This window comes from Papaver somniferum, chromosome 4 (assembly GCF_003573695.1).
Source record: "Papaver somniferum cultivar HN1 chromosome 4, ASM357369v1, whole genome shotgun sequence".
NCBI lineage: Eukaryota > Viridiplantae > Streptophyta > Magnoliopsida > Ranunculales > Papaveraceae > Papaver > Papaver somniferum.
In genome coordinates, this window is record NC_039361.1 from 154,809,485 (window position 1) to 154,837,414 (window position 27,930).

Here is a 27,930-nt window from a genome sequence, read left to right on the forward strand (position 1 = left end):
GAATCAGATCGAGAGGAGCACGAGTGGCTATATCTCAAGAAAGTTTGTGTGGAATTTTTCCTTGCTTACCTTTTTGGCATGCACCACAAAAACCTTCTACTTTAGTGTTAATTTTTGGAACGCCTTTGACAAGTTCAGGATTAATGAGCTTTCCTAGCATTCGGTAGTTGATATGACCAAAGGGTTCATGCCACAAATGAGTTGACTCAACCTTAGTCAAGTTACAGTATAAATTGGATTGTATATCAAGGAGATAACAATCATTCATACTTCTTCGTCCTCGAAAAATTACTTTTCCGGACTTATCTTCAATATCACAACCAGGTGAAAGGAGACAGTATTCTACTTTCTCAAGAAAAATATGCAAGGAATCTAGTTGAAAAATTCGAACTAAAAGGTGCAACACCTATGGAAACTCCGATGCCAACTACTGGAAAACTTCAATCAAACCCAGGTGAAAAATCAGTTGATTAGAAACTATACAGATCTATGATGGGGAGCTTACTATACCTAACTGCAACAAGACCAGACATTGCTTTTAGTGTGGGTTGTTGTGCTAGATTTCAAGCAGATCCTAGAGAATCACATCTCAAAGCTGTAAAACGAATTATTAGATACGTTAATGGTACAATAGATTATGGTCTTTCATACTCTATGGATATGAACAACAGTCTTGTTTCCTATTCAGATGCTGATTGGGCAGGATGTATAGATGATCATAAAAGCACCTCTGGTGGTTGCTTCTGTGTTGGTCAAAATCTTGTAGCTTGGCATAGAAAGAAACAGAATTCATAGTCCTTATCAACCTGTGAAGAAGAATATATTGCTGCTGGTTTATGTTGTACCCAACTTTTGTGGATGAAACAAATGCTAATTGACTATGGAATAAATATTTCAACTATGAACATACTGTGTGATAACTCAAAGTGCTATTCGATTGACTGAAAACCCAGTTGAACATTCTCGTACTAAACACATAGATATCATATATCACTTTATTAGAGAGTTATATGAGAATGGTGTTATCAAATTAGAGTATGTTCCATCCGAGCGTCAGCTAGCTGATATTCTTACCAAACCCTTAGATAGAGCAACTTTCGAAAATCTAAGGAAATCCATAGGGATTGTCAAGGTACATTAGTACCTTGTGGGTCCGGTTTTCAACTTTTTCTTGCAATAACTAACAAGATTGTATGCCTTCACAAGAAATGCTAGTTAGACTTATCAAAGTGGAGGTTTCGGTTATTCAAGTATAATAGAATGCCTTAACAAGAAATGCTAGTTAACTAACCTAGTGCTTGTCTTGTTTAAAATTTAAAGGTCTAAGTTATATGGATAATTAGTTACTGATGATAAAAATAGAGTTATCTTTATTTTGGTCTTATCGAACAAGCGATTGTATTTGTACAATTGGTTTAGCAAAGGAACTAAATTGCTTAGTAGATTTTTGGTTTGCTAAACTATTAGGGAAAATTTCTTCAGGAAATTGTTTTCTTGGTAACATATCAAAATAAAATTACTTTGTAGTTTCGGTTTTGATATTGGTTATCAAAAATGGCGTGTGGAACCCTCGTGCTTAACTCTATAGGTTGCAAGTCTATTAAGATTTGTAAGATCCTTTCGGTTTGTCCTTTATTTTTTTCCTTTTCTTTGTCATTTAGTGACAAAAAGGGGGAGAAATATATGGAGTAAACAAGTGATACTGGTATTGATTTATATTTACTGATATCACTAAGGAAAAGGACATTGGTGCTTAAACGTTTATCTAACGAAAGAGTAAAATCATAGACTAGGGGGGTAGCATATCATATGATACTTGTAGTTATATGGACTACAAAGGAATAACAATGACGTGCGGATTGATAAAATCTACCTATCTTACCTTTAGGGGGAGTATTAGCTTTGTTATTGTAATGTCAACAACGACATTTAAGGATTGAATGTGTACAGGTTATTGTGTTGTTGAATTCTGGAATCAAGCGTATGTGTAATGAATTCTTGTAATTTGTTTATCCATATAATGTAAGAGTTCACTAAAATTGACAAAGAGGGAGATTCTTAGAGCATAGCTCGGTTGAACCGACCAGGCGTTGGTATGTCAAGTTTGGTTGTCATATTTTAGTGAGCCAAAACTCATTTTAAGAGTCGCTTGATTATTTACTAGAGTCAACTTCGTATAGGTTAGCTTGAAAGTATTAGGATATGAGACATTACAAGTATTGCGAAGACTTGAAGAAATGAAGAAGTAAGGAGCTACAACGACAACATCATCCTTCCACTTGAGGTTAGTGATATTTGACTTGAACTGTTTCATTCCCTAACGTATCTTTCAAGTCGTGCATATTGAAAAAAAACTACGAAGCATGAATGATTATACTCTAGTTAGACATAGCATTAAGGAATACAATACGATGTTTATTTCTTAACCATTAAACTTTGTAGATAAGACATCGTCATAATCGTTTGATTGCTATTGTGATTATGTATGGGTATAAGGTGAATATTTCATCCTAGGAAATAATGTTTTACATTTTTTTTAAGGAAGTAAATTCATGAACTTGTTTTGTGAATCGAAAGAGAAATCGCCAGGCATTATTGGTATTGTTATTCATTGCATATCTTTTGAACGACCAATATGTGTGATTAGTATAACCGCTCATGACTTGTTTATGTTCTTGGTAAAACTATTCACAAATGCCTGACTTTTGTATTGGTATGACTTTTATTAGTGAAGCCGATCTTAAGTAATCACCTGAGATGGTATGATCGATTTAGTGTTATTGATATGACCGACTCTGGGTAAAGGGGAATCGATCCTAGTAAGAGGTGCAACCTATCACAAAGGGGAATCGATCCTTGTATGAGGTGTAACAAGTTTTTAGCAGAAAGGGTAACCGATCTTATGGACATGTGCAACATGTTTTTAGGCAAAGGGGAACCGATCATATGGACATGTGTAGCAAGTACAAGTTAGATACCATATATATGTGGAGAACCGATCCTAGTACCTAGTCCACCGAATTTTGGTAACTAACGTGACTATGCAAAGTACTCACATGGAGGTAGAACCGAAACTTGTTTTGGTAGAACCGTGAAACTTATGTTTGGTGATTGAGTTTTCTTGATCAATAACGTAGTTCTTGAAAGTCAGATGAACCAATTTTAAACTTGTTTGGAAGTGTGGAAAATCGGTTTCAATATTGTAAGTATGAAAGAGGACTTACAAAGTAAAGATGTAGACATACTTTGAACATGTGCAGTAACGCTTATCTTTAATTGTTCAAAGTTATTCCTTAATAGCTAAAGGAAGAAAATCCCGGATCGAAGAAAATAAATTGAGAATCTTTTATTTAAGGCTTTTAATTTTATTTTTGGAAAATGAAAATTAGTAATGTTCATTTTCTAGTTAGAGATTTTCTAAGAGATTTTCGGTCATTATTTTGGACAAAGCATTTCCAGGAATTATGGAAACTGAATCTGGAATATATTGCATATATGAGAATAGTTTTGATTTTTGAAATTCCTTGGTGTCCAAACTTCCTTGGTCTATATAAATATCAAAGTTTTCATTTCGAACAAACTAATCCTCAGAGACAGCAAAACTATCTCAGTTGTGCTGCTACTGGTGAAGCCGCCTATTCGGAGAGGAGAGTAACCTAATTAGGAGAAATCTCTTACGGCTGCTCAGTTTAAAGACTTATTTGGGATTGAGAAGCTCTATTAGTACCGTTGGTGGGAAACTAGATAATTTCAGTTTATCTTTTGTTTCGAGTGATTTGATTGACTAACGGTGGTTGAACTTTGATTGTACCTAGTTTGTTTATGCTTGAGAATCTTCTCTTCTGATATAAGATTCACTCAAACTAGATCGAAGTTTCGACGGGGATCTTTAGACTGTTTGTAGATCTAAAGACGTCTTGTGATAATCCATTATTAACAGACTCCGTTCTGTGCGTGATTGATCACAGGAGATTCAAGTTGATTGTGTGCAGGTTTTTATTGAAAATCTAAGAAGATTTGAGGACAAAGAAGACTTTGAAGATTTCTGATTTGGGTTCATAATCTTTGGTGTGCACAATACTTGTTTCGTTAAAAGAGGATCCAACTATAATCGGTTTATCCTTGTGATAGATTAGATTGATTAGTTGTGTAGATCGTCATCAATACATTTCTTTGTGATTAAAAGTATTGATTGCAAAATCTTAACAATTACTTCGGTAGTTGATAATAATATAGATCTAAGAACCTGACAAAGGAGTTTATTGAGATAAACAGAAGAGCCTTTTGTCGAACTCACATCACTTAGTTGAAAAGAGTTGATACCAAACATATTTGTTGTTCCTTTACTGGAGATACTGGTCTGGAGTTTGATGAGGCGAGAATGAAGCAGAAACAGGTATAGAGGATTGGCCGAAGATGAAGATTGGCAGTGACTGGTGATGTCAGCTTGAGATCGAGTTTGGTATGTTATGTGACTCGAAAACGAGAAAAGACACTGGAGAGAATACGGATAGAATGTCCCAGCCGTAACTGAAAGAAGAGAAACCAAGGAAAAGTTCCAGGATAACTTACGGATAGAAAGTCTAGCCGTGGAAACGGAAGAAGAAATAGGTTGTCAGTTCCGTAGAACTGACAAGCCAAATATTAATGAATGGCATGGGTTTGTTTCAGTTGGGCCAGCTGACTTAGTTGCTGCGAAGAATTCTTTTCAAGGCCACTCTTTTGACAACGTGACCTGCTTATGGAAATATGGCTAGAGTTTGGCAACATACTTCAAACGGGAATCATGCACGTGCACTTCTACAACTTGGAGGCTATAAAAGAAACACTTCTTGACCTAAAATAATATCACACATCTTGTATTATACTTGTGTTCTTCATTAAAAACCTAGGGTTTACCCCTTTAGGGGGAAACCGGGTAATTTTGTAATCATGAGAAGCTAAACCTTTGTTGATTAAGGATGAATTCCATGTTCTAGCGTGAAGCTTTATTAGTTATATAAATCTATTCGGAGTTATAATCACATAATCGTTTGTTTTCACTATTTCTAGGGTTTATGATTGATTAATTAGATTGTTTGGAGTGCACGCTGGATTAATCTTTTGATCATTCTATTGCTAGTAAAGGTGTTAGGGCACTGCTCGGTCGAACTCGCATGTGCTACTATATCAAGCATGTTTGTTAATGTTAGTGATCAAAACTATAAGTCTTGATTTCTAGTCTATTATAGCTAAGTCTCGAACTAGGATAGTAAGTGTAGTTGAGCTCAAGGACTTCATGGAGATTCATCATACAAGTGGATGAACTACTCAAGGAACCTGTGGAACTTCTCGACAAAAAGGTATGCGAAGACTTGAACTTATCTGTCACTCAAAAGTCTATCTATTCTATCTCCTACTTCTTGAGACAAAAGTCGGATGTTATATATATAGACTTAGATTATACACATTTGGTATTTCGAGCCGAGTACACCTCGCCTATCTATATCTCGATATATGTGTTGGTAATCATTTCGCTTTGACCATGTTTTTCTTTACCTAGTGGCGCAAGTCATGATATGTTTCAGTCATCTTGAAAATTGCTTTGACGAGAAATAGTGTAACAACTATAACATTATCTAAGAATGTTTCAATGATTGGAATGAGAGTTTAGATTACATAACCAATGATGGACATAAGTATGTTGTGGAAACACATGTGTGCATAAGTCTTATACTGGAAGAATGACTATTAGCCAAGTCCGCGTACTCAGTCCGCCAACTGCCGAAGTTCTCAAACCTGAGAATTTCTGCTGGAGTTAACAAACTGCTTGCGTGAGCCAAGTCCGCGAACCGGCGAAGTTCTCAAACCCTAGAATTTCTGCTGGAGTTTGTAAACTCTATCCAGTACCTTAAGTCCGCGAACCTAGTCTGCGAACTTGAGAAAGGTTATATATCTGAAGATGATTTCTGAACTTAAACTTATAAAGACTAAGGAATGCTTTTGCAAACCGTGGCTATAAAGTTCATGAACCGATTCATATGGATCAAATCATCTTTGCTTCAATTGTGTCTTGTGTAGTACATGAGATTTCCTTGCAATTGAACAACTCTCTAACTAGTTCGTATGAGTCATTTGAACTAGTTATGGTGAAGAAGAAAATGGTTGGTATGAAATGCTCAAATGGCTAACCTTTTGGTTGACTATTGTTGAACCAACAATGCACATGTTTGTATATGGTTAACAAACCTAGAAGCGTGCACTTCATTTGTGTATAACAAGCTAAGATTTCGATCTAACGGTTGAGATATATTAGCTTGAATATAAATCAGGTTTTCATCTAACGGTGGATAGTGTTTGCTTTGTGAGCAAGGCGAAACCCTAATTTGAAAGACTATATAAGGAGACATCTATCCTTGTGCAAAACTAATCCACACACCTTACGTGTGATACTAGTTTGCATGCTAGAGTCGGTTCTCCTTTAACCTTTGGTTTTCTTCTTCTAAAACCAGGTTAAGGACTTAAAGACTTCATTGGGATTGTGAAGCCAGACCGATACTAACTTTATCGTAGTTGTGTGTTCTGATCTTGCATCTTTTATCGTACGAGTACAATCATATTTATTAGATTGAGATTAACCTCTCTGATAGGCAAGATATAAAAAGTAATCACAAACATCTTCGTATAATCGTTTGTGATTCCACGACATCTTGTTTCGCTACCATACGATTAAGATTGTTGTGAGGTAATTGATTAATCTAGGCTGTTCTTCGGGAATATAAGACCGGATTATCAATTGGTTTCTGTTCACCTTGATTTTATATCAACAGACGAAACAAAAACTTTAGGGTTTTTCTGTGGAAGACAGATTGGTCCTTTGATAGACTTGTCTGTGTGACACAGATTTGTTTATTGTCAAAGCCTGCGATTTTGGGTCGTAGCAACTCTTAGTTGTGGGTGAGATCAGCTGAGGGAATCAAGTGCGCAGTGTCCTGCTGGGATCATAGGCGTAGGGGTGCAACTGTACCCTTGGATCAGCGGGAGACTGATTGGGGTTCAACTACAGTCTAGTCCGAAGTTACCTTGGAATAGGCTAGTGTATGTAGCGGCTTAATACAGTGTGTATTCAATCTGGACTAGGTCCCGGAGTTTTTCTGCATTTGTGGTTTCCTCGTTAACAAAACTTCTGGTGTCTGTGTTATTTCTTTTCCGCATTATATTTGTTATATAATTGAAATAATACAGGTTGTGCGTTTATATCAATCAATTGAAGAGTCCGACCTAGCGGTTGTTGATTGATATTGATTGATCCTTGGATATTGGTCTTTCGTACCGTCCAAGTTTATCTCTCTTTAATCGAGACTTGTAGTTTGCTTGAGTAAGATTAAATCGAGAGATTGAGATATAAATTCTTTGATATATGTTTTTATTGATTGAGTCTAACTGTCTAGTTGATTCTCATAAAAAGTATATTGGAGTTTGTCCATACAGATTGCTAATCGAATTATTGGGTGTGGTTGTTAGACCCCCGCTTTTTCAAAAGAGTTAGGATATCCGTGTAATTCTTGAATAATCCTTACACAAGTAGAGAACGTGAGACCTCGCAGAGGGATCCTGTGGAGAAATCATGTGTGAAGACAACACTAGTAAGTGGACCTTGCGCTAAGAATTTAACTCCTAGGATAAACCTAAGTTCACATAACTTAAAGCTTCCGCTGGGTTACACCTTGAGTGCGTTACTACTTGGTGGTTCGGCTGGAGAGAACTTGATATGTGAGCTCTTCGGAATCCGGTTACAAGAGGAACTTTGGGGTTAGCACTGCGCCAGCTGCTTTCCTACGGTTGGTGATGAATGGTTCTAACGAAGATAGATAAGTATATTATTGAGTCAACGTTTGGTAACGGCGAAGGACTCCTTGATAATTCCTTTTATCTTATTCTCTTTTTATTATTTTTACCAATCCCCTTTTGTTTTACTTTATTTTTCTATCTAAATAACATATCAATTACACAGCTCTCTGTGGGAACAATCTCTTACTACCGTTGTATTACTAGTTAATTAGTGGGAAATATCTTATTAATTTGTTGTGGTTACGACACGCATCAGATAGCTTCAATATTTATATCTTGTACTAATGTTTTTATGAAGTTGTTACTAGTACTGCAGATTGTTGTCTGGATGGACTACCAGATTTTCAGATTGTTGGTGTATGGCCGATGATAAGAAGGTCAGGTTGAGGACGTTAAAGTAAGCGCTGCATGGGAGGCAACCCATAGGTTTTGTATTTCTATCCTTTTGTTTTAATTTTCTTCTTTTGCATATCATATTAGGATTTCCCACCTTGATTTTACTTAGGACGAGTCAATTACATTGAGGACAATGTAGAGTTTAAGTGTGGGGGAATGTTTGGATACTTTGCATATAGATTTTTTAGCCTTTTGAGTCAATTTTTAAAAATTTTGCATAAAAAACCTCCAACGTGTAGAGATTTTAGAGTCACTAGCATACTTCTAGGTATGTTTACATAGAGAATTCTAACCGACATAACTCAATTTGGAAGTGTTAGGGAACTACGTTCAGATTTCTTGCTTGTTAGAGTGTAAAATAATGGATTTAATCATGCCGGTGATGCAAATTAGGAGCAGGGAGAAATACATTATTAGAGTTGTTGATCAATCATTAATGGAGACTACCTATTTTCATATCAATCGAGGCAGCAGACCAAATTTCTTTGTAGCTGAGTAAAGTGCTTTCTTTTAAGTGTGTGTCAACGTACGTTAATTCCGGGTAGAATGGTGAGCTACCCAACCTCCCACCAATATAAGCACTACTCTTTGATCTCTTGAGTGCTAATTTTGTCAATCATGAGGGTGACGTCTATAGATGAAAGCCATCTTTTTGTAGTTTGATTTGCAGTTAGCACCATTCTCTCTCGCCAACAACAGGTCCATAGAAACACATCATCATCAACAAGTGGAGCGACATCAAAATCTACAAGGAAAGTGGAAGACGTTTGAGGTTTACAAGCAACAATACAAGGAAGAGCAAATTTCATATCTGAGTAAAGCAACATACAATGAGCATATTTTTATATACATGTTGATGACTTACATATAAGGAGCGGAATTCTATATCTAAGTATGAAGACTTAATTACAAGAGCGAAGAAATACAAAAGATGAGAGTTATTGAAGTTTATGATACGAGACAATACAAGTTGTGAAGAATCAAGCAGTATAGTACTTCACCCATGGCTATTTCGATTGTTATTTCTGTATTATTTTTCTTGTCTCACTAACCAAAAAAAAAAAATGAGACAAGAAAAATTTGTTATATTATTTTTATTTATTTAATAAAGTTGTGGGGTAGGAAGAAAAATCTATAAGGAAGTTTCAAGCAACAAGGAATTAGAGGAAAAGAGTTACAAATTGTCATAGTTATATGAAGTTCAAGAGTTTATCATCAATAGTTGAAGACCAAAGACGAAGACCAAAAATATGAAGAAGACGATCCGAAGGAATGAAGACGTTTCAATTGGATACTGTGAGAGTGGTGTTTTAGTCACTGTCGATCGGATGTGAAGGTGGTAAGTACTTTCATCCTCTATTTTTAATAATAATGGTTGATTTCCTTTCTTAGAGATCATCAGAAAAACATCTAATTTTCCACAATTTTGTGGAGTCTCCAGAAATAATTCGGAAGGTTTTCTTCACACTATTCAAACGTGTGTAGGATTCTCTCTTCATTCCTACATGCACACATGTGAGATCCGTAAAAAAACCGTCTTATTGAGTAAAATAATCATAAAATCCTTTTAAATGAGGCAGAAGTCGAGTCGAAATGCTTATTGATCGCTCCCAAACACGCGTTCTCTCATTATGGTGTGGTTATTTCTCACTCAACATTTAAGAATGAGAATATGTTCTTTTGTATTTCTAACTTCTTATTACTATCATACAGAAACTCTATGTCCTCATAGCTCTTTGGATGCTTGGGAAGCTGGAACGCTTTGAAGTTGGAGTAGGTTTTGTGGGTATATCTCTCATAAGCCCTCATGAGACTATAACTCGTCCACTAAGGACACATATGGCTTAAAGGCATGTTGCATTTGCTAAGTGCATCTGTATCCTCGACGACATGGAGTTGTTGTATTCTAGGTAGTTTGCTCGAGGACTAGCAAAACCTAAGTGTGGGGAAATTTGATAAGTGCTTAATTTACATGTTTAGAATGTCAATTTCATACTTGTTTTAGCTATAATTCTTGCATATTACTTGTTATTATGATTATTTTCTAGTTTATGTGTCATATCAGGTGAATTATCCTAAGAAGAGTGAAAATGACTGCAAAAGAGCTATAAAGTGAAGTTCTCCAAAGATCCAAGTGCTTAGAGCCAAAAGAAAAGGAAGAAGTGCGACGAAAAGAAGCAAAGAAGGTCGAAAACATAAGAAGGACAATAACACTAAGTTCAACTCATCCAAATTCAAGATTTCTTATTACCATCTTGAAGAGAATTCAATTTTTAAGAGAATGGAGAAATAATGAGGTCATTCCGAGTTCGGATGAAGACGTTACGGCCAAAACAATCGAGACGTAAAACTGCAATCTACAGCACAACTTTCGGCATTGCTTTAGCAATACCGAAAGTAGCCATATTTCAGGCATAAAAGGTGTATTTTCGACCCTAACTTTTGGCAATGCTTTGGGGTATTCGACAATGCCGACTGAGACAAACCTATGGGTCCCTTTTGACGTATTTTGACTTCCAAATCAAGGAAACTTGGTCCCGGATGGATTCTAATACCTAGATCTCATGAAAAATATATAAGATTACTTCCATAACAATTAGAGAGAAACACATCTCATATTATACTTTCGTTCTTCATTAAAAACCTAAGGTTTACCCCTTTTGGGGGAAACCGGGCAATTGTGTAATCATGAGTTGCTAAACCTTTGTTGATTAAGGATGAATTCGATGTTCTAGACGTGAAGCTTTATTATCATACAAGTTTATTCGGAGTTTTTATCATCATCGTTTGTCTTTTCTATATTTAGGGTTTACGAAGCATTCTTAGATTGATTTGGGATGCATACTAGATTAGTCTATTGATTGTTCTATTGCTAGTAGAAGTTATGAGATAAGTAATCGTCGATTGACTCTATACACAAGTAGACATCGCGAGACCTTGCAGAGGGATTCTGTGGAGCAATTGCGAGTGAAGATAACATCAGAAAGTGGATCTTGATCTAAGAGTTCAAATACTGGGATCAACCTAAATTCACAAAGCTTAAAGTGTTCGATTGGATTACACCTTGAGTGACCTACTACTTGGTGGTTTGTTGAATATAATCTGGTAGTCGAGAACTTTCGTATCCAGTGATAAAAGGAGTTTTGGGGATAATATTGATCTAACTGTTTTCCTACGGTTGGTGATGAATGGTTCTAACAAAAGATAGATAAGTATTCTAATCCAGTTATCGCTTGGTAACGGCGAAGGATTCCTTGATCATCCCTTTCTTTTCTTATTTGTTTCTTTATATTTATCTTACAACCAATCCCCCATTGTCTTTTACTTTGTTTTGCTAATTCAAATAACCTATCAATTACACAGCTCTCTGTGGGAATGATCTCTTACTATCGCTATATTACCAGTTAATTAGTGGGAAATATCTTAATTAATTTGTTGTGGTTACGACACGCATCAAATACCTACGAGTTTTTTCCATCTTTTGATAAATCAAGGTGAACATGAACCAATTGATAAACCAGACTTATATTCCCAAAGAACAGATCAGTATTATCAATCACCTCACAATAATCTTAATCGACGCGACGAAAGAAGATATTGTGGAATCACAAACGATGAGACGAAGATGTTTGTGATTACTTTTATATCTTGCCTATCGGAGATATCAATCTCAATCCAATGTTACGATTGTACTCAACATGATAGAATCAGCAAGATTAGATCACACAACTACAAGAAAGTAGTATCGGTCTGGCTACACAATCCCAATGAAGTCTTCAAGTCGTTAACCTACAGGGTCTCGAAGAAACCTAAGGTTAAAGGAGAATCGACTCCAGCTAATACAACTAGTATCAAACATGAGGTGTGCGGATTAGGTTTCCCAGTTGCTAGAGTTCTCCCTTATATAGTCTTTCAAATCAGGGTTGCTAGAGTTCTCCCTTATATAGTCTTTCAAATCAGGGTTGCAATCAATGTTAGCTAGTAACAAAGCATTCAATGTTCACCGTTAGATGAAAACCTGATTAGATTCAAGCTAATATCTTTCGAACGTTAAATCGAAAACTTAGCTTGTTACACACAAATGAAATGCACGATTTTAGGTTTGTATAACCGTACCCAAACATGTACATTCGTTGGTTCAACAATAGTTAACCAAATGGTTAGCCATATGAGCACTTCCATATCAACCATATTCTTCTTCACCATAACTAGTTCAAATGACTCAAATGAACTAGTTAGAGAGTTTTTGAATTGCTTAGATCTTATAAAAGTATATAAGACACAATCGAAGCAAAAACGATTTGATTCACTCGAATCGATTCATGAACTTTATAGCCACGGTTTGCAAACTTGCATTCCTTAGTTTATATAAGTATAAGTTCACGAATAATCGTTTTTAGAAATAACCAACTTAATTATGCGAACTCAGTCCGAGTACTTAAGTACCTGGAATAAGTTTGTAAACAATTCACAAAATCCAGCAGATTTTCTCGGGACGAGAACCTCCGACAGTTCGCGGACTGGGTTCGCAGCTTGGGTTTGCGGATTCTGTTCCGGTTTTCCTGATCAGCAAAGTACACATACTTTGGTTCAAGGAATAAGGACTTATACATATATGTGTTACCACACAATTCTTATATCCAACAATGGTTATATATTCTAAGTTCTCATTTCGATCATTGAAACATTCTTAGAGGACGTTATATAGTTGTTATTCACAAACTATTTCTCGTCAAAGACATTTTCAAGTGATTGAAACTTAACATGACTTTCGTCACTAGGTAAAGATGAACTTGGCCAAAGAGAAAGCTTACCAACACATATTTCGATAAATATATAAGCGAGATAAAGTTGGCTCGAAATAGTAAATGTGTATAATCAAAGTCTATATAGCAAAACGATTTTTATCTCAAGATAGGAGATAGAGTAGATAGAATTTTGGGTGATAGATAAGTTCAAGTCTCCACACACCTTTTAAACAATGAAGTTCCACCAGTTCCTTGAGTAGTTCTTCGTCTTGTATGTTGATCTCCATGGAGTTCTTGAGCTCAACTACACTTTCTATCCTAGTCCGAGACTTAGCTATAGTAGACTAAAAATCAAGACTTATAGTTTTGATCACTAACATTGACAAACATGCTTGAGATAGCAACGCATGTGAGTTCGACCGAGCAGTGCTCTAACAATCTCCCCCTTTGTCAATTTTAGTGACAAAACTATTAATACATATGGAATACGAAAAAAGATAAATAAAATTTTGTAGCTCCTATTCCACATGCCTAATCTTCAACATTACTCGAAATTTTCGTCACTTCCAAGTACTCCAATGATTTCAAAGGTTGTAAGTTTAGCATCATTGTTGTTGAAAATCCGTAGCTATAACAATGAGAAAACAAGAATTCTCAATCATTGTTATACAGTGTCATAGTATTATTATACAGCATCAAAGTTCAATTGTATCACAACTTCGACAACAATACTATGGTGATATGTATCACTCCCCCTTAGTCAATACTCCATTTCACATGGAAACCACTCCCCCTTACATAATGATCCGAAAACCATATGTATTTGTAGTTTGAACTACATATTAATTCTCCCCATTTTTGTCAATAAAATTGGCAAAGGTACGAAAACGGGATCCTAATGAAATTTCCAAAGAGACATTTCGTGACCAAAAGCAAGCACATATCAACTTATTTAGATGCAATCATAAAGCCAAAGCTAAATGCTTTCATCAAGGAGTTTATAAAGATACAAGATAACTCCTATAATATTTTACACCCACACTCCCCACAAAGATTTGGCAATTAAGCACAATTTCAATTAAGAACTCTCCCCCGTAATATGTCATTCCCGAAAGAACAACAAGAGCGGTCTTAATTTCAAGAGAAAAGAAGGATTTATTTGGACGTAACAAATCACATACGAATATGAATTTGAATCCAAATAATACTCAATTAAATTAACCAAAAGAAAACCCATGATTAATCTAATCGGAAGTGCTCAACATAAGAGAACTTACGGAGCCGCACATTATATATACATAAAATATGGATCCGAGAAGATCAATATTGCGGAATAGACAAGGATTCATTCTATTTTCCATCACCATTTGCACAATGACATACAATAGACATAATCCTCGCAAACAAAAGTTCATCCTATCTTTCATCAATAATGACATAATAGGCTTCAAACTTTTGTAATGTCAAAATTTCATTCATTCTTTTATCAATACATGCATATCGACATACGCAAGACTTAACTTTTGACAAGGTATGGGACAGTCATAGTTCACGGACGCAAACACACATATCCCATGACAAATTGTAATATATAAAACCATAAAGATTAATACTGCAAAAATTATCTTCCAAACAATTTTAGAATTTAAACAAATAAACTTAAAAACATGAAGATGAAAATGTTGGACATAGCTATGTGCAACCACAATAATGGCTATTCCAAACTCTAGTTATTCTTCTAAACAAAACAAGAAAATAAAATTCTCATCCGAATATTTACTAGGCAAATAAAATCAACAAGCTAAGAAACAAAAGTAGACTCCTATGTAAAAGTCGAACACGAACTTGGGTCAAATAGACGGTTCGGGATCCTCACGAGTCTTGGGGTCTTTGAGCTTGTGATTGTCAGCAACCACAACATCTTTAGTGTGGATATCCTTATTAATAAGTTCTTTAACATGAGTTTTCATGAGAACAAGGTCAGAATCAATCTTTTCCAACTCAGTTCTTACCATATCAAGACACTTCATTGTATCAACAAGTTGCTGCTTTGCATCCTCGAAGTTTTTGTGAAAATCGAGAACCACTTCAGCCGAAATCTCTTCAACCTCCTCCATATCCGAGTAGGAATCAGGAGATTGATGGAAATATCCTTCAACTTCAACAAAGGTTCCCTTCTTTTTATCGAATTCGAAATATACCGCATTATCAACAAAGTCTTCAGGTAAGTCCCAAGAGAAAGAAGAAGAAGCCATATGATAGGTTTATAAACAAATCCCATGACAAATTGCAATATATAAAACCATAAAGATTAATACTGCACAAATCATCTAGAGTGAGATGATTCAACTCAATAGGATAGGTATATAAACAAATTTTGAAAGACTTGGGGTTTACAAGTTCGGCTTGAGAGAGAACCCCGAAACTGTACGCGTGCCCGTAAGAAGACGATCCACAAAACTCCTACCAAAAAGGTTGTTTGTGAAGATATAGCACCTTGTTGTTTGAAAAAATTTCATTCATCTTAGTTTTATCAAAAACAAAGATTGAAGACATAGACCCAAGGAAAAACCAAAACACAAAGAAGGATCAAAACAAAAAATACTCATGTAAAAGTGTTACTTGATCATCCATCTAAAAGCGATAATAAATCATCTAGATAATCAAAGACACTTTGCCAATAAGTATACCTAAATGATTCTCACTTAGCTAGGATTTTTGTAAGTGAGATTTCAACCTTGTGATTAATTAACACAAGTATGAGCCATTAGCTCATTAAATGAATATTGTTTTTGGTTATCCTTCTTCTTTCGAAATGTTGAGGAAAACCATTATGATGTGAAAAGTTCTCATAAAATTTACTCTTATAAACATATGACTCATAGTATTGATTCTTACCTGAAGAATTTCGGCTATGGAAGATTGACAGCCTGTTGACGATTTCTTTTTAACCTTTAACTAAATCCTTTAGGTTATTTCTTATATCATCGTTTTTTCCCTTTTCTCCTAATACCGTGTTCATATCAAAAGTATCATTAACTCCCTTTTTAAAGATGGAAAATTTCTGACCTTCTCTTAGACAGTTAAGACATCTGTTCTTCATCATAACATTTGAGGAACTCATAGAACTAACTTTCCTAGGAGGACACACAGGATGAGTGCTGAAACCACTTGGATTTGACATACAAAAGTCAGTTACACCTTTGTCTAAGGTGTGTTGAAGTCGAACAAAGAAATTGTTACTCAACCTAGAGTTTCTCTTGACATACCCTTTTGAATCACAAAAATGACATACTTTCTGATCATTGGAAGGTACCATCTTAGCGATATTTGGAGATTTCTTCCTTCCATGAGATGTGCAACATCCTTGATTAAGAGAGGCTATAGGCACATCTTTTCCACTAGAAGGGAATTCTGATTTTACTTCTGGAACTTCCTTGGTTACAGTGGAAGTTGATGAAGATGGTTTAGAGGACTTTCTGAAACATCCTTGAATTGAGAGCTTATTCAGGCGATGCTCAATTTCCAAGATATCCCTTTCAAGACTTGCTTTAAGAAGGGTTGATGAAAACTTAGTTTCAGTGTTTTTGGAATCACAGCCTCTTACTTCATCAAGAAGGACTTTGACATGTTTTCTTAACCGATCAGCTTGGATTCTAACAAGATTTAGAATCAGTTCACTCTCTTTAGTTGTTTCCCTTTCATTAAAAGAGATAGAATTTTTCGAAGGATAATCGGAATAATACATGTCACTTTCTGTCTGTCTCGTTGGAATAGTTGAGACATAATTTTTTTTTATGGTGACGCGTTTATCAGAGATAGTACTCTTGTCCATAGAGTCAGATCGCCACAAACACAGACTTGTAAGGTCTTTAAACGTGTTTGCCTGCTCTGATACCAATTGAAAACGTGGGGGTACAACAACCTCACCCAATATTTCGCTTAGAAATCTGTATGGACTAACTCCAATTTACTTTCAAGAGAATCAATGAGACTCAATCTTAATAAAGTATATTGATGTAGTTTTTTAAGTGGTAGTAAAGTTCGTTCAACTCGGATTGTGTGGACTCGATTTTAGACTTAAATTAAAATAGAAAACTTAAAAGTAAATTGTTATCAAGATTATAAAAAGCACTGAGACTCAGGATTCCACCAATCTCCAATTTTTATGTGATTTAATCTAGTCAATAATTATGCAACTCTTTACGTTTGAAGTGATTCTAATATTCGCCTAGACAAGTAGATACTCAAAACAATAGTTGTAAATCGAAAGCATGGACCATCAAAAGACTTAACCTAAGCATGACCCATCAATTGAGAACACAACCACTTAATCAGAATCTTATATTCGATTTCAATTCAGTGCAAATAATCATAAAAGAATTACGAAAGTTAAATTAAATAGAATTTACCACATAATAATTGGAAAAATGGCTTCCTCCGTCGCCTTAGCAATGGGGTTTAGCTCCTCATATTAATAACTTGCTCAAGATACATGATTATAGCCAAAAAGTTGATTAAAAGATGAAGAAGTACTAAAACAGGAAGTTTAAGACTCACAGAAAGTGTCACAAATAAACGATACAAAGAAACTGCTTCTGTCTCCGTTTTCTAAGACCGTGAAACCACTGTCGTTGATACAGTTGAAGAACGACTGACTTTAAGTGTCTGTTCTTCGTGTTCTTGAAGGTCTTCAATGGTGGCAGCAGCAGCAGAAGAGGTTCCTGGATGTTGATTGTTTACACTTTTATGAGGCTCTAAACTTCTCCCTAGGGTTTCTAATATCTTCCTGGGCTCGAATAAATGATATTTATAGCCAACAGGTGAATCAAATCTCCCCGAATTCTTTTGGTTTATCTCTTTTTTTCTTTGGCAGCAAGTTACGGGAATTTCTCTGTGTGCGGCTTCTGTTGAGTCCGTGCTCTTCCCAAACTCCCTAAACGCGTCATACTCCAGCTAGGACTCAAACTAGACCTGATACGTACAAATACTGGCGTCAAATTCTCACGCAATCTCTGAAACGCGATATACATGTCCATCTCCTCTGTTTTGCTTTCACGGCTTATGCAGCCCAATTCGATCGACCAAATCACTTGCATATGACCTATTATCCTCTAGCAAGTCCATCCCAAGAATTTCCAGTGATTTAATCTCCATAAAACTCCTCAAAAATCCGAATCCTAAACTGCCAGGCGTGAAAGCTAGTTTTCCCGCCAATTTTCTTCTTTTGAATTTTGGAAGGAAAGTGACCTCCCCCTATCTTGTGCTATTCTCCCTTTAGCAGCTTCCTGGAAATGAGTCAACCCTTATCCAAAATCAAGGGTCCGTATAGCAGGTGTCCTCCGGGTGCCTTTATCAACTTTTCGAGCCGAATTTCTCCGCACAAGTGTATTTCTCCATAAACACCTATAAAGACATAAAAATCCATAATAAATACGAAATCGAGCACTAAGAGTATATAAAATTGGGATCATATTAGACACATAAATGCGTCTATCATATATCAAAGAGTTATATCTCTGTTTCTCGATTCAATACTTACTCAAGAAAATAGAAATCTGCGAGTCTAATTGAATACAAGAGAAATCACTTGAACGGTACCAAAGACAAATGTTCAAGTATCAATCAATGTAAATCAACAACCAAAGGTTGGATATTCTAATTGATTGATTCAAACGCACAACTTGTGATATTTCAATTATATAAATAAATATAATGCGGAAAAGAAATAACACAGACACCAGAAGTTTTGTTAACGAGGAAACCGAAAATGCAAAAAAACCCCGGGACCTAGTCCAGATTGAATACACACTGTATTAAGCCGCTACAGACACTAGCCTACTACAAATTAACTTCGGTCTGGACTATAGTTGAACCCCAATCAATCTCATACTGATCCAAGGTACAGTTATGCTCCTAAGTCTCTTATCCCAGCAGGATACTACGCACTTGATTCCCTTAGCTGATCTCACCTACAACTAAGAGTTGCTACGACCCAAAGTCGAAGACTTTAATAAAAAAATTTGTATCACACAAAAAAGTCTACGGTAATAGATAAATCTGTCTCCGACAGAAATACCTACGAGTTTTGTTCCGTCTTTTGATAAATCAAGGTGAACATGAACCAATTGATAAACCAGACTTATATTCCCGAAGCACAGCTCACTATTATCAATCACCTCACAATAATCTTAATCGATGCGGCGAAAGAAGATATTGTGGAATCACAAACGATGAGACAAAGATTTTTGTGATTACTTTTATATCTTGCCTAGCGAGATATCAATCTCAAGCCAATCGTTGCGATTATACTCAACACGATAGAATCAGCAAGATCATATCACACAACTACAAGAAAGTAGTATCGGTCTGGATTCACAATCCCAATGAAGTCTTCAAGTCGTTAACCTACAGGGTCTCGAAGAATCCTAAGGTTAAAGGAGAATCGACTCTAGCTAATACAACTAGTATCACACAGGAGGTGTGGGGATTAGGTTTCCTAGTTGCTAGAGTTCTCCCTTATATAGTCTTTCAAATCAGGGTTTGCAATCAATGTTAGCTTAGTAATAAAGCATTCAATATTCATCGTTAGATGAAAACCTGATTAGATTCAAGCTAATATCTTTCAACCGTTAGATCGAAAACTTAGCTTGTTACACACAAATGAAATGCACGATTTTAGGTTTGTGTAACCGTACCCAAACATGTACATTCGTTGGTTCAACAATAGTTAACCAAATGGTTAGCCATATGAGCACTTTCATATCAACCATATCTTCTTCACCATAACTAGTTCAAATGACTCAAATGAACTAGTTAGAGAGTTGTTCAATTGCTTAGATCTTATAGAAGTATACAAGACACAATCGAAGCAAAAAAGATTTGATTCACTCGAATCGATTCATGAACTTTATAGCCACGGTTTGCAAACTTGCATTCCTTAGTTTATATAAGTATAAGTTCACGAATAATCATTTTTAGAAATAACCAACTTAAGTACGCGGACTGAGTTCGCGGATTTAAGTACCCGGAATAAGTTTGTAAACAATTCACAAACTCCAGCAAATTTTCTCGGGACGAGAACCTCCGACAGTTTGCGGACTGGGTTTGCGGACTCTGTTCCGGTTTTCCTGATCAGCAAAGTATGCATATTTTGGTTCAAGGAATAAGGACTTATACATATATGTGTTACCACACAATGCTTATATCCAACAATGGTTATATATTCTAAGCTCTCATTTCAATCATTGAAACATTCTTAGAGGACGTTATATAGTTTTTATTCACAAACCATTTTTCGTCAAAGCCATTTTCAAGTGATTGAAACTTAACATGACTTTCGTCACTAGGTAAAGATGAACTTGGCCAAAGCGAAAGCTTACCAACACATATTTCGAGAAATAGATAGGCGAGATAAACTTGGCTCGAAATAGCAAATGTGTATAATCAAAGTCTATATAGCAACACGATTTTTGTCTCAAGATAGGAGATAGAGTAAATAGAATTTTGAGTGATAGATAAGTTCAAGTCTCCACATACCTTTTAGTCGATGAAGTTCACCAAGTTCCTTGAGTAGTTCTTCGTCTTGTATGAAGATCGCCATGGAGTTCTTGAGCTCAACTACACTTTCTATCCTAGTCCGAGACTTAGCTATAGTAGACTAGAAATCAAGACTTATAATTTTGATCACTAATATTGACAAACATGTTTGAGATAGAAACGCATGCGAGTTCGATTGAGCAGTGCTCTAACAATTATATAGTTGTTGTTCACAAACTATTTTTCGTCAAAGCGATTTTCAAATAATTGAAACTAATATGACTTTTGTCACTAGTAAATATGAACTTAGCCAAAACGAAAGCTTACCACCACGTATTTGGTATATGGGATTGTATTCATTTTGCAAAACAAAAAAATATTCATATTCCATCCGACTTTCCTACTCAAGAGAAAAACATATGTATATCACAACTCGCAAGACTTGCATGACTTCAAAGTAACTTCAAACAATGCAAAGACAAATACTAGTATTATTAATAAACCTACCCACTCTTACTCGGTTAGACTAGCATCAACTAACTTAGCTAAAGAAAGAAAGATACTACTTGATGTGGCAGGCAAAGTGCAGATACTAAACTATTAACACTCTGGCACTGTTTAGTCCCACATGATCAAGCTTTATGAGTCCCCACACGCCATGACTGACATCATCATTTAATGTAACTCTTCTTCTACACACATTCTCTGTTCCTTCTTCTCTCACTAGAATCCATTACGCATTTTTCCTTCCTTCTTTCCTTAGATTCTCTTCAGATTAACACTATAACGACAAACAAAAATATCAATACATTTTTATTTTTATTTCATTCATGTGCATATTCTCAGTTTCCACTTCCATTTCCTTACAATTTACAGATTCTCGTCGAGTATAAATAAATATTGTAACAACAATTTCTCATCTCCCAACCCATTCATTCATTCTTTCGTTCATTAACTTGTAATGGAGAATCAAGGGAAGAAAATCTTGTTAACTACAAATGGGGATGAGATTTCTGAAAACATAGCTCTTCATTTGGTGAAACGTGGTTGCAGGTTTGATGATTCTATCGATTAATTTTGGTAAAGTTTGGTTTTTTATTTGTGGGGTTTTAGGGTTAATAAGATTTGTGATGTTTTTTGATTGATTGATTTAGGTTAGTTTTGATGGGAAATGAAAAGTGTGTACAAACTATGGTAGAGAAGATAAATGGATTAATGAAGGAGGAGGGTCTGCAAACTCAGATTGGTGTTGTTGGTGTGGATATGGAACAGGGTAAAGAAGAGGATTTTGATAATGGTGTGGAAAAAGCTTATAAGATTTGGGGGAATTTGGATGCTCTTGTGAATTGTTACAGCTATGAAGGTAATTAAAGCATTATCCATATGTGATTTTTGATTGTGTTTTTACTTGATTTCAGTACTGTAGTGTTTTTTAAGGTAAGGTTAAAAATGATTAGTTTTTTTAGTGATTGGGATTAGTGCTTTATTAATGTTGTGGAATTTTGAGTATTTAGTATTTTATTGTGTTTTGGATCTTATTTGTGGACTAATGTTGTGTAGAATGTCACTAGTTGTTTGACAATTATAGTGTCAGGAAGTTGATTATCTTATAATAACTTATTCATGCGCCGCGACGACGCAGCTAGTGAGGTAATAACTGAGGCGTGTCAATTGCTGGTCGAAAACTATTTCCAAAACCCCTCTTCAGCCTTAGGTTGCCTGGGGCGGAAAAACAAATGAGTAAACAAACTATTAGGATTAGTAGAAGCTGTCTTGCTAAAGTTCATTTTGCAGCCCCGGAGTTACTATTGTGCATCTGTATGATTTGAGGTGTTTATAAACAAGCTTCCTGATCATCTGATAGAAATAGGAATCAACGGAGAGTTGTCTGTTCTACCTCGTTGTGCTCCCTCCCTCCCACTATGATCTATAGGGAATTTCAGGAAACATTTAAGAATAGAGTTCATAGAAGTGAAAATGCGTTATCATTTAATATTAGTATATGGCCGGGTGCACAATAGAATTATTCTTGTGAATAGGTACTGCGAATTACTTTTGCTTATGTTTAGTGGCTTGAAGACTAATATAACGCAAGTGTTGACGCGCTGTATGTTAGTTTTTTTATTTGTAAAATATTAGTTATATCTAGTTTAGGATTTACATGGTAAAGCCCTCAATTTGGTAGTATATGATGGTTTGTTTGACTAATAGAACTTCGACTGGAGACATAAACAACTGAACACTGAACTGTTAAAGAGAAAGAAGAAATCATGGTATATTGATGGTTTATTTTTACAGCAGAATTTCAATTGGAGAAATAAACAGCTGATTACTGATAATCATTATGTAATTCTTGTTTGTAATTTTACTTGATTTCTGTACTGTTGTATTTTCCTAGGTAATGGTAAAAAATGATTAGTTTTTTAGTAATTGGGATTAGTGCTTTATGATTGTGTAAGAAAATTGAGTATCTTATTAATCTAAATTTTAGACTAATGTTGTAGTATGTGGTAGTTGTTCAAGTGTCGATATACCCGCACAAATGTTGTGGTATGTGGTAATTTGTAGACGAATGTTCACATGGGAAGTTTTTATCATTTTATGCATTTGAGAAGAATAACTATTAAGGAGTTAAAGCTCCCTTTTGCATCCCCCTGAAGTAGTATTATGAATCTGTATGATTGAGATGCTTATAGACAAGTTTCCTGACACTGATGAGTTTGTTATTGTCCGAGAGAAAAATAGGAATGGAGGGAGAGTCTTTGTTCCACCTCATTGAGTTACCTCCCTCCCACTATAGTGCGTACGAATTTCAGGAAATGTCGAAGAACAGAATTCATAGTAGTTTTTCTTTTTAATTGGCAGCCATAGTTCTTTTGATGGGTAGACTCTGAATGACTTCTGCTTATTTTTAGTGGATCGATGACTAATATAATTTTAACGTGAGCATGCACGCACCGTATGTTAGTATTTCATTTATAGTAATACATATTAGTACTATCTAGTTTTAAAGTGGAGCATAGGTATCTTTTTAGGATTCACATGCCAAGTCCCTTAATTGCTAATATATGATGGCTTATTTTACTAATAGAACTTCAATTGGAGAAATAAGCAACTGATTACTGATCTGTTTAAGAGGAAGAAGAATTGCCTTTTAGCATCTTGCACATAAGGGAGCTAAGTGGTTATATACCAATAAAATAATAGGCAATGTAGTATAATCCAATCTTTGTCTAGTGGAATCCTTTGCAAGAGCTAAAATTGAATGCATATGCCGAATTAATGGCAGAATTTTCACTGTCCATATCTGTGATTCGTGTTGAATTGGAAATTTTATATATTTTCGTTTGAGCTGAATTGAAAAAAAGAAGAAAAAGGATCACTTGCAATACGTCTTTTTCTGTAACTAGATGAGTCCCTGTGTCCATGTCTCTTCTAATTTCTCATTTTTAACACGCAACATTATTATTTGAATGCTACAACTTATGCGGATTTTATTTGTATTTCGGAACAGGGAAGATACAAGATTGTCTAAGCTTAGGTGAAAGTGAGTTTATGAAGATCGTGAAAGTTAATTTCATGGCAGCCTGGTTTCTCTTAAAAGCTGTTGGTAAAAGGATGCGTGATGCTAAATCAGGAGGATCGGTCATCTTTCTGACCTCATTCATGGGCTCAGAGAGAGGGCTCTATCCAGGTTCTGCTGCATATGGATCATGTTTGGCTGGAGTTCAGCAGTTAGTCAGGGTATGTTATATTTCCCAGTCACATTTTTTTAACTTCTCCTGTCAAGGTTACTGTTTTCGTAATTTTACACATGTCATGCTCATGCATTATGCTTTCTAAGGATAGTAGATGAATGATGGTCAGTGGAAAGTGCGAACCCTTTTATGACATTGATTTGACCATTTTGCATTATAGTATATCTCATTGTAAGAGTTCTGTCAGTCGTGTTCCAGTATACGATTATGAACCTGATTCTGCTATTTGATAGTAACCGCTGCTTGTGAGGTTACCATTGGTTTTCATCCAGTTAATATATGTCTTAGACAAGTTATTTTGCTCTCTGCTGGAACTTAGAATCAGCACTAATTATTCAGCATTACATCCTCAAGACTTGTGCTATAGATATCGGGAAACATCGGATCAGGGTAAACGCAATTGCACGAGGACTGCACTTACAAGATGAGTACATATTATCTGTGGGTAAGGAAAAGGCAGAGAAGTCGGTGAACGAGGTTACACCACTGCACAGATGGCTCGACGTGAAGAATGACATCGCATCAACAGTCATATATTTGGTAAGCGATGATGCTCGTTACATGACTGGAACCACTATATACGTTGACGGTGCCCAGTCTCTTGTAAGGCCTCGTATGCGATCCTTTATGTGATTAATATGATAATAGGTTATACTACTTTTTGATGGCTTTTCAGTCTGTAGTCTAATTCTCTGTTAACAAAGTGAAGTGTCAGTAACAGAACTAAAAGATGCAGTTTCTGTACTAATTTACGGTCTGTTTAGTTAGGAGACGGAACTACTTTATGTGAATGAATTGATGTATTAAGATGCACACAAGCCGTCGGCGAGCGACTACAACTTGAAAAAGGGCAACACGGCCCTAACCAGAGCAGCAGCACAAAGCAGAAACTAAAGAAGAATGAGTTCTAGAAGAAACTGAAAGCAGCAAAAGAGAAAACCCCTTCACCTGTAAAATGAGTTCACATTTTGTGTAGAACGATTGCAAGAGAAAAACATAGGATGTCATAACTTGCAAGACTTATTACATACATGACTTAAAAGTCTTCAAGTTCAAAGTTCAAACAATGCAAATACAAATACAAATACAAACAAGGGCAGAGCCTGCAGACACTCCAGCGTTGTGCTTCATGAGTCCCCACGCGCCGTGACTGACATCATTTACCAAAACTCTTCTTCTACACACATTTTCTGTTACTTTTCTCTCTCGCTAGAATCCATTACACGTTTCTCCTTCTTCCCTTAGATTCTCTTCAGATTAACACTATAACGACAGACTAAAATCATTTTAAATTCCATTCATACGCATATTCTCCAGTTTCAGCTTCCAATTCAGATTCTCTTCCATTTGTTCATTCATTAACTTGTAATGGAGAATCAAGGGAAGAAAATCTTGTTTACTACAAATGGGAATGAGATTTCTGAAAACACCGCTCTTCATTTGGTGAAACGTGGTTGCAGGTCTGATGATGATTCTATCGATTAAGTTTGGTTTTTTATTTGTGGGGTTTTAGGGTTAATAAGATTTGTGCTGTTTTTTTTTATTGATTTAGGTTAGTTTTGATGGGGAATGAAAAGTGTGTACAAACTATGGTAAAGAAGATAAAATGGATTGATGAAGGAGGGTGTGGAAACTCAGATTGGTGTGGATATGGAAAAAGGTGAAGAAGAGGATTTTGATAATGGCGTGGAAAAAGCTTGTAAGATTTGGGGGAATTTGGATACTCTTGTGAATTGTCATAGCTATCAAGGTAATTACCATTATCCATTGTGATTTTTGTTTGTGTTTTACTTTTTCCAATACTGTACTGTTCTTTAAGTGAAGGTTACAAAATGATTAGTAATTTAATGATTGGGATTAGTAGAATCTCAATTGCGGAAATAAACAACCGATTACTGATGACCATTATCAATATGTAATTCTTGTTTGTAAGTTACTAGATTTCAGTACTATTAATGGTAAAAAATGATTAGTCTTTTAGTGTTTGGGATTAGTGCATTTGAGTATCTTATTGTATTTTGGATCTAATTTTTAGACTATTGTTGTGGTATGTCGTAGTTGTTTACCAGCTCGAGTGTCGAAAATTCAAACAAATATACACGCACTATCTAATCATATTTGTTCACATGGGGGAAGTTTTTATGCATTTGAGAAGAATGACTATTAAGGAGTTAAAACTCCTTTTTGCATCCTCTTGGAGTAGTATCACGGATCTGTGTGATTGAGGTGGTTATAAACAAGTTACCTGACATTGATGAGTTTGTTATTGTCCGAGAGAAATGGGATTGGAGGGAGAGTCTTCTGTTCCACCTCATTGAGCTACCTCCTTCCTGCTACAGTGCATATAGATTTCAGGAAATGTCTGAAGAACAGAATTCATAGTAGTGAAAGTGCGAAATCAATTAATGTTAGTTTATGGCCGCATACAGTAGAGTATTTCTTTTTAAGTCGCAGCCATAATTCTCTTAATGGGTAGACTCTGCATGACTTCTGCTTATCTTTAGTGTATCGATAACTAATTTAATTTCAATGTAAGTGTGCACGCTTCATAGTTTAGTACTTCACTTATAGGAATATCTAGTTTTAACGCGGAGCATCTGTGTCTTTTTAGGATTCACATGTCAAGACCCTTATTTGGCAATATATGATGGTTTATTACCCTTATCTAGTACAACTTCAATTGGAGAAACAAACAAACTGATTACTGATCTGTTTAAGAGGAACAAGAATTGCCTTTCAGCATCTTGCACATAAGAGAGCTAAGCGGTTGTATTGCCAATAAGATTATAGACAGCATAGTGGAATCCAATCTTTGTCTAGTGGAATCCTCTGCAAGAACTAAAATTAAAACATATGCCGAATTAATGACAGAATTTTGACTGCCCATGTCTGTGACTAGTATTGCATTAGACATATTAGTTGTTCTCGTTTGACATGGGTTGAAAAAAAAAAAGGAGCAATTGCAATACGTGTTGTTCTGTATCGAGATGAGTCCTTGTGTCCATGTCTCTTCTAATTTCTCATATTTAACAGGCAGCATATTATTTGAATATTACAGCTTCTACGTATTTTATTTGTATTTGGGAACAGGGGAGATACAAGATTGTCTAAGCTTAGCTGAAAGTGAGTTCATGAAGTCGGTAAAGTTAATTCCCTGGCAGCCTGGTTTCTCTTAAAAGCTGTTGGTAAAAGAATGAGAAATACTATGCTTTCTAGCATAGTAAATGAATGATGATGGTCAGTGGAGAGTTTGAAAGTTTTTATAACATGAACTTGACCATTTCGTAATATAATATTTCTCATTCCATTATACGTAATGAACCTGTTTCTGCTCTTTCATAGTAATCACTGCTTGTGGGCGGCTTTTGCTTTACTCGCTGTCGAATTAAATCTCAATGATCCAGTTAATATATGTCTTGGACAAGTTATTTTGCTCTCTGGGAACCCAAAATTCTTTGTTGCTGCCGTTCTCTGCGTCAATCCAAAACCTATTCAGGTCCTTCGTGACCTGTAAAGTGGTTGGGGAAGGAAAGTGCATTATACTTTTTAGTTTCCCCCAATGTTTCATAGTATTTCTGGAAGACTGTTTCTTGAATACTGGGATCTGAAAATTAATAAACATCAGTTCCGATGGCATATATATATAGTTTAGAGTCTCG

General features: G+C 35.6%; 1 protein-coding gene and 1 pseudogene across 3 annotated transcripts; both read left to right on the forward strand.

Annotated features, from left to right (window-relative positions):
* Positions 1 to 21,216: 21,216 nt before the first annotated feature.
* Positions 21,217 to 27,644, forward strand: LOC113271647 (3-oxoacyl-[acyl-carrier-protein] reductase FabG-like). 3 transcript variants are annotated; one of them, XM_026521543.1, is made up of 6 exons: positions 21,217 to 21,566; positions 21,668 to 21,876; positions 24,028 to 24,257; positions 24,626 to 25,731; positions 25,824 to 26,021; positions 27,362 to 27,644. In XM_026521543.1, exons 1-4 carry the CDS (start codon positions 21,475 to 21,477, stop codon positions 24,902 to 24,904), a joined length of 810 nt encoding a protein of 269 aa, XP_026377328.1. In that variant the 5' UTR covers positions 21,217 to 21,474; the 3' UTR covers positions 24,905 to 25,731; positions 25,824 to 26,021; positions 27,362 to 27,644. The 3 variants fall into 3 exon arrangements, with proteins under 3 accessions (XP_026377328.1, XP_026377329.1, XP_026377327.1); XM_026521544.1 differs by lacking the exon at positions 27,362 to 27,644 and having other exon boundaries at positions 24,626 to 24,811; positions 25,036 to 25,731; positions 25,824 to 26,251; XM_026521542.1 differs by lacking the exon at positions 27,362 to 27,644 and having other exon boundaries at positions 25,824 to 26,251.
* Positions 22,133 to 22,264, forward strand: LOC113276840 (annotated as a pseudogene).
* Positions 27,645 to 27,930: the final 286 nt, after the last annotated feature.

What these genes read in the sequence shown, in the direction of transcription:
- LOC113271647 (XM_026521543.1), top strand. Translation starts at nt 21,475, where the DNA reads ATGGAGAATCAAGGGAAGAAAATCTTGTTAACTACAAATGGGGATGAG. An exon ending in TTGGTGAAACGTGGTTGCAG is followed by an intron (nt 21,567 to 21,667) that starts GTTTGATGATTC and finishes TGATTGATTTAG; the next exon opens with GTTAGTTTTGATGGGAAATG. An exon ending in GAATTGTTACAGCTATGAAG is followed by an intron (nt 21,877 to 24,027) that starts GTAATTAAAGCA and finishes ATTTCGGAACAG; the next exon opens with GGAAGATACAAGATTGTCTA.